Genomic DNA, 7,527 nt, shown 5'->3' with positions numbered 1-7,527 from the left:
TTCAATAAACCTGGTATCAGGTCACCAATACACAACGCGCTGTGCAGCACGCATTTACATGGCACTAATCCATGGTCTAAGCGTTCATCTTTCCAAAGGCGCAGAGGACTGGACGCAGGACATAAACTCTCTCACCCTAGATGTGTGTGGCTCTCTTCTCCTATAATCAGGGGACCTCTATGCAAACAGCGGCAGGGGGAGCGAAGGAAAATGGCCCAAGAGGACAAACACAGAGCTTACCCTTCTCTGGAAGATTCAACCAGCTTGATTCTCTTTCTAGAGATCAAGTTCTCCTCAAACCATAGCTTTCCATCTCAATAGGAGAGGACCAGATTCAGACCTGTGATTCTTTCCAGCCAAGATCATTTTATTCAATTTTGCATGCTTTGATAACGGTTTCCTTCCCCTCCCTACCTCCAACTGCATCTCCATACTCCAAAATGCCTCTTGAGCAGCCTGGGATGACTAGCTCCGGCAGCTCCTCATTATCACAAGGACGACAATCTCACCAGGAAAGAATATCAACATATGCGACATATGGGTGGCCAACCTCTTTTACTCAAGTCGCAAGAAGAGAGTGGTCAATTAATCAACGTCTGTGAGCTGTGTTAAAAATATATTTCCATCAGGTAGACATCCTTTTCTAAATGCTACAGGACAGTGAAAAATGTACAGATTAATGAGATTTGTAGTCTTTTTTTTTTAACGTCACACACTTTGAGCTGGATGCAGGATGGCTAAACAGATGCTTTAGGAAGGTCAGCCTGAAGACATAAATGACCAGACATACAGCCACCTCCAGGGTCAGCCATACTGCCAGCACCAAAGAGGCAGTGGGGCCATCTGCTGGAAGCCTTGGGCACTGCTCTGGCTGCTCGGTCCCTCTCTGCCTCCTTGATGTCCTTTGAGCCGGGTCTATGGCAGGACCACGATCTTTTTCTCCAGCTTCTGTGGTGGGAACAGGAAGTTTCTCATTATCTCATCCAGCTCTTCCAGGGCCAGTTGGGCATGGAGTTTGGCCACGTCATCGGGCTCCAAACGCACTACATGTTTCAGCAGGTGGTAGAGATCCTTGAGGACGTCCCTCAGAACCTGCACGAGAGAGAAAGAGTCAGGACCAGCTGCCTGCTGTGCCAACATTTCTCAGAGCGACCTAAGTGCCTTCTCCTGTCTGAGGAGTACTGTGAGAGGACCCACAGGCTCCCTTAAGAAGATAACACATGGCCCTCTCAGGCTGGAGATGGAGGGAGGGGAAGCTGTAATGACACAGATTTCCCTTTGGGTTTCTCACACCCTTGACCCTTCACTTCACTGGCCTTTGGGGCTGCTCCTCCCCTTTAGCCCCAGGCCCGAGTATAGATCTCAGACCTCCTTCTGCAGTCCCAAAGCATGGCACAGACCTCGGGACCACAGATAGGCAACACTGCCCAGATACGGTTGTTTCTAGAGCACGATTACCAGCATTTTCCCCTCTAGCTCCCACAGAGCCTTCTGCTGACACTCACAGAGCAGGCATCTACCGTATGAAATCCAGGAGAATATTTCTTCAGCAATCATGTCTTTCCTTGCTACTGCTTTAAAATTTTTCCACCACAGTTCCATTTCCAGGCCCTTCCCCAAGTCACTATAATTTTTTTTTTCCAACTGCAGCACTGCATTGGGAAAAAAGAAAGGCTCCACAGCCACAGCCACACTCGTTTGTTATGTCCAGTGCTCTGATCTTCGCATCTGATATGGAAGGGGGCGCTGCCAAAGCACCTACTCCTGGGAGCTCCTAATTTCCTCCCAAATCCTCCTAGCTTGGGAGCTAGAACTTCTAGCAAGAAAAAGATTTCAAAAGAACAGGGAAACTCAACGTAAGGGGCCTCAGGGGTCATCTAGTCAAAGCAGGGACTGAAGACACTAGGGCACGGGGGGTTACATGACTTGTCTCTGGCTACTTGTGAAGTAACTTCTAATCCAGGGCTCTTTGTCTCAAAAGCGACTATTTTTTGGATCAGGTACTGTACTAGGTATATCCCGTATACTATCTAATCTTTATGCCACTTATAGAAAGGAAGGTTAGTAGCCCCATTTTACAGATGAGGAAACAGAGGATTAGAGGGTTCAGTAACCTTCCAAAGTTACTCAGTTAAAAAAAATGATGGCACCAGATTTTAAACATCCACAGCCTGTGTTCTTATTTATTTTTATTGAAAAGGTAATACAGTACCAAAAAGTACATATTAAAAAATAAATCTCTCTTCTACTCCAGACTCCTAGTTTCCCTTTTCAGAGGATATCATTCTTAATTGTGAGAAATATTCCAGGTGTTTACAAGCATATATATGTACAGTCATGTGTTGCATAATGTTTCAATCAACAATGGACCGTATATATGACAGTGGTCCCAGAGATGAGTACCACGCAGCCTAAGCGTGTAGTGGGCTGTCCCATCTAGGTTTGTGTAAGTTCACTCCATCATGTTCACACAACGACGAAATCTCCCATTGTTAAGTGATGCATGACTGTACATGCCTTTTTCCCTCTCTTTTTTAAAGCACAGAATTATATCTTACACTCTTATGTACCATGATTTTTCCCCCCACTTAACATATTTTGAAGACCTTTTGTATAATTGGCACATACAGAAATAACTTTTTTTTTCAATGCCTGCATAGGATGAATGTCACACAATTTATTTACTCACTCTCCCAGTGAAAGCCGTTTAAGTTGGTTCTTTTTGGTTTTTAAAGATTTTATTTTTCCTTTTTCTCCCCAAAGCCCCCCAGCACACAGTTGTATATTTTTAGATGTGGGTCCTTCTAGTTGTGGCATGTGGGATGCCACCTCAACATGGCTTGATGAGTGATGCCATGTCCACGCCCAGGATCCAAACTGGCGAAACCCTGGGCCACCGAAGTGGAGTGTGCGAACTTAACCATTCGGCCATGGGGCCGGCCCCTAAGTTGTTTTTTTAATCTTTTGCTATTGCAAATATTGCTGCAATAAACATTCTGATACCTAAGTCTTTGCGACATACAAGTGTATCTGTAGGACAAATATCTAGAAAATGAATTTCTAGGCCAAAGAGTAATAATGCACACTTAAAATTTTTTTTTTTTGTGGAAGATTAGCCCTGAGCTAACTACTGCCAATCCTCCTCTTTTTGCTGAGGAAGACTGGCCCTGAGCTAACATCCATGACCATCTTCCTCTACTTTATATGTGGGACGCCTGCCACAACATGGCTTTGCCAAGCGGTGCCATGTCCACACCCGGGATCCGAACCGGCGAACCCCGGGCTGCCGAGAAGCAGAACATGCACACTTAACAGCTGCGCCACTGGGCCGGCCCCACACTTAAAATTTTGATAGATAAGGCCAGAGAGGTTGCAATCATTTACATTTTTATCTACCACTATGAAAATTCTGATCTCTCCATATTCTCATCAGTGCTATATATTGGAAACCCTTTATCTTTGCTAATTCAGTAAGTAAAAAATAGTATCTTGCTGTTTTAAATTTGCATCTTTCTAATAAATATATAAATTATTTGTATTTTTTTTCTGGTACATGTAATTGAACTTTTCCTTATTGATTTGTAAGAACTCTTTGTATATAAAAAAAAGAGGTCCATTATCTATCATATGAGTTGTAAATATTTTTCCTTCCAGTGAAGAAATTTACATTTTTGATGAAGTTAAATTTATCAATTTTTTCCTTTATGGTTTCTGGGTTCTGTATTTTAAGAAAATAAGCCTTAGAAGAAATAGGGCCTACAATCTTAGCTACTATGTTATGCTGTGGTCTTTCTATTTATCAATTATGCTACCCACATGCTATCAAGTTGGGTTTATTTCACTATATGCAAACATCTCTGGCAATAACTGGTTCAAATAGGCTCCAAAAATTTATGTCACTACTTTGAACTTTAAGAGCTGGCTGTATATTGAAGGCTGTGCCAATGTATAATTTCAAAAAGGGAGAAAAATCAGAAAAAAAGAAATAGGAGAATGTAGACAGTCATCCATTCTTTAATTTTTATGGCTTTTTATAAAAATCATATAATAAATATATATATAATAGCCTAAATACTATAAACATGGACTATCTCTGCAAAAATACATTAAAAAACTGATTGCCTCCAGAGAGGGAAACTGGGGAAGAATGGGGGAAATTATATACTCTTTTGTACCTTTTAAATATTGCATTATGAATATATCACCTATTAAAATATAAATAAGCTTTTCATTTAACTGAATTAACTACTAGACAAAGATTTTCCGAAGGCCACGTAGCAGGTACAACAGAAGTAGAACCTGCCTTTAAAAGGCTTCCAGATATGACATGTGCACACAGACAACACAGAACAGAGCATGGTAAGTGTCCTCAAGAGCACAGAGAGTGAGGAGAGTCAGAGGAAGGAGAGGTCACATTTTAGGAACAGGAAGTGAACTGGAAATGGTGAACAGAAATGATGGGAAATGGTAACTCAGCAGGTAAGTACATGGTCTGCGCCCAAGGTCCCCTGAGCATTCTGCACAAGTACACTATGTAGCACCACACATCTTGGACTTGCTAAAGAATAAAGAGCCCTTTTGATATTCTTGATCATCTTTTGATATTCTTGATCAGCCCAGGTACTGGGGAGTGGAAGGAGGAAGGGAGGGGAAAAGGAGTACACAAAGCAAGCTCCCCAGGCCACCTGCTGGTCTCCCTCTGGCCCCTGTTCTCCAGCTGTGTGGGCCTTCTTTCTTTCCTTATCTGAGCAAAGCTCCTTCCCAGTCAAGGCCTTCGCATATGCTGTTCCCTCAGCCTGGAAGACTATTTCATTTCCTCTTCACCCTACAGCTTCTCCTCAACCTCAGCCTAACATGCCCCTTCCTCAGGAATGCCATCCCTAACCCCCACCTCGGCAAGCCTTCCTACCCTGCTTGTAGTTCTGTTTGTAGCCCCATCACAATGATAATTTAAATATTTATTGTATAATTAGAAAAATGTTTTCCTCACTAGATCACATGTACAATTGACACTGAGGTCATGTCTTGCCTTGTTCACACTGATGTAATCCCAATGCCTCATACAGTGGCTGGCACATGGCGGACACCTAAAAAGTATTTATGAATCAAAGAAGGCATGCACGCATGCTACTCTTAGCCAGTCTCTCACTTGGCAAAAACAAAAAATTCTAAGGACATCTATTGAAACAAGGCCAGACAACCAGGGCTGGCGTGATGAATGTGTGACCTGTGCAGTCATACAGGGTCCCACGATCAAGAGTGCCCCATGCCTGGGTTTAATGATCTGCTGTTGCCGTCTTAAAATTCTTAATAATTTTATCTTTGAACTTGTGTTTTGTAAGTGAAGTCTAAGAGCATGAGTGTGAGCAGGGGACATACGCCCAGTATGCGTGTCCGCCATTCTTTGCCAGTGCATTCGTATACAGCGTTCGCCATGCCCCAGGAGCACAGAATTCTGATGGACCCACAATGTGTGGGAGTTCAGCAAGACTCAAAGCCAGCAGAAGGGGAGCATGTGTGTTATGTTTACGACTGAGCAAACAGAGGCACTGAGGGCCCAGCGACACCACAGATTCCATTCAAACCAGAACTTGCTTCAACCCAGGAAGAAGGCAATGGCTTTCTCAGGAACATGGACAAGTAAGGAACCCTATCGTATCTTTCATACGCTTCCCTGTTTCAGCCAACCATTTACACTGACATGATGACACAGAAGGAAACAGAACAACCCATAGTTCTTGTTCCTTTCAGTCCTCCTGATTCATCAGTAAACTGAAGGTAAAGAGTTGGAAGAATGTGCATGTATCAAGAAGTGAAACGGGCTGGCCCCGTGGCCGAGTGGTGAAGCTCGCACGCTCTGCCTCGGCAGCCCAGGGTTTCGCAGGTTCGGATCCTGGGTGCGGACATGGCACCGCTCATCAAGCCATGCTGAGGCAGCGTCCCACATGCCACAACTAGAAGGACCCACAACTAAAATATACCACTACGTACTGAGGGGGTTGGGGGAGAAAAAGCAGCAAAAAAAAAAAAAAGAAGATTGGCAACAGTTGTTAGCCCAGGTGCCAATCTTTAAAAAAAAAAAAAAGAAGTGAAATAAATACAGTTGAGTTAGTTTTGTGCAGAGTTTCCACTGGCCAGCTAAGAAGGAAATACATACGCTTGTACAAGCTACAGAAGACAAACTGTAATTTCGGTGATCCCACAGATGAGTTCAATGCTCTTATATTTGCATTTAAAATCGGCATTGCACAATACAAAGATGAACAGTAAAATTCATGCTCATAATTTAACATTTAAAATTTTCTCTACTTAGAACAACATTAACGGCAAATACTAAATGCCATGACTAGCTGAGGCAGAGAGACTATGGAAGAAAGGAAAACACTTTATACTTTAAAGTGTTTTAAAGTAACACTTTCTTCTCATGTTTTGAACAAGGGATCCACCTTTTCATTTTGCAGTGGGCCCCACATATTATGCACCTGGCCCTGCAGACAACTCTCCGTGCTCCTTGCCCAACGTCACCACATTAAATGCCTGAATCCTCTGAGCAAACCTCATAAAGATGCTGCCCCATCTCCACTGTGCAGTTGTCTCCTGGGTTTTCTGAGAGCTGCTGAGACACAACAGGAGTCAGGTCTCCTAGCCCAGGTACCTGACTCTAACTGCGGCACTAGCCCCACTGCCCTTTCGTAACCTCTCTCTCTTTCCTGGAGGCTGACAGTGTGAAAAGCAGAGATGCTTCCGGACAGAGGATGATTCCCCGTAGCTCTGCCTCATGATTACTCATTCAATAATCATTATGAAGAGCCTACTTCGTGCCCAGGCAGTGTGCTGGTGATAAAAAGATGAATAATGCAGGAACCCTGCCCGCTGGCAGCTACAGCCTAGCGGGAAGGCAGACATACACGCCAGACAGTGTGATCTCCACTCTAAGAGATAAGCGTGGGTGCTTCTGTGGAAGCAAAGGAAGTGATTTCTGCCTGTGGAGGGGGGTGAAGGGGCCTTCACTCTGACTTTATCTGTAGCCAATGGGTGGCACCAAGGAGTGCTTTAAGGAAGCTTTCGCGAGTCCCATCACCCTCAAACCACCTCAAATAAATGCAGATTCTAAGCAAACCCGGCATGGTTGTTATGTGAATACAGCTTAAAGACAAGTCTCCTAACACTCTACCCTACGGATTATAGGCCAAAATGTCTCTTATATAGAAATTCTACAGTTCCCACTGTTTATTACAAGGTCATCTTTTTTTCTTCTTCTAGAATCATCTTTCACCTAGGCAGAAATATATTAGAGATTTTTTGCCAGGCCTCCTAACATTCAAAGTAAGGTTAGCTTTTAGTTGTTAAAAAGGCACTCTGTTCTGCTGAGGCTCTCTCTCCTTTCCTGGTGTGGGTAGGAATTTCCCCTTAGCACTGCTGTAGCCTTACAGTAACAACAGTGCTTGTGCAAACACCACTTCATACCTGAGGGTGCTGAGCTCCTTGTTATCAGTTCCCGGATCTCCTTTTTTAGGTAACTGAGTG

The 7,527-nt window shown here is 43.6% G+C and overlaps 1 protein-coding gene across 2 annotated transcripts in view; it reads right to left on the bottom strand.

The window, feature by feature from the left end:
• Positions 1-538: 538 nt before the first annotated feature.
• TANGO6 (transport and golgi organization 6 homolog) overlaps positions 539-7,527 on the bottom strand; it is a 192,368-nt gene continuing 185,379 nt past the window's right edge. For both annotated transcript variants that reach the window (XR_006521440.2, XM_014827660.3), the window contains one exon: positions 539-1,092. Coding sequence is in view for 1 of the 2 variants with exons in the window: in XM_014827660.3 (XP_014683146.3) it covers positions 916-1,092 (177 nt within the window). In the remaining variant the exon portion in view is untranslated. The remainder of the gene's footprint in view (positions 1,093-7,527) is intronic.

The sequence above is a fragment of the Equus asinus genome, chromosome 28 (genome assembly GCF_041296235.1).
Source record: "Equus asinus isolate D_3611 breed Donkey chromosome 28, EquAss-T2T_v2, whole genome shotgun sequence".
In the NCBI taxonomy this organism is placed as follows: domain Eukaryota; kingdom Metazoa; phylum Chordata; class Mammalia; order Perissodactyla; family Equidae; genus Equus; species Equus asinus.
The sequence above is the reverse complement of the archived record's forward strand: the minus strand, read 5'-3'. Positions and strand labels throughout refer to the sequence as shown.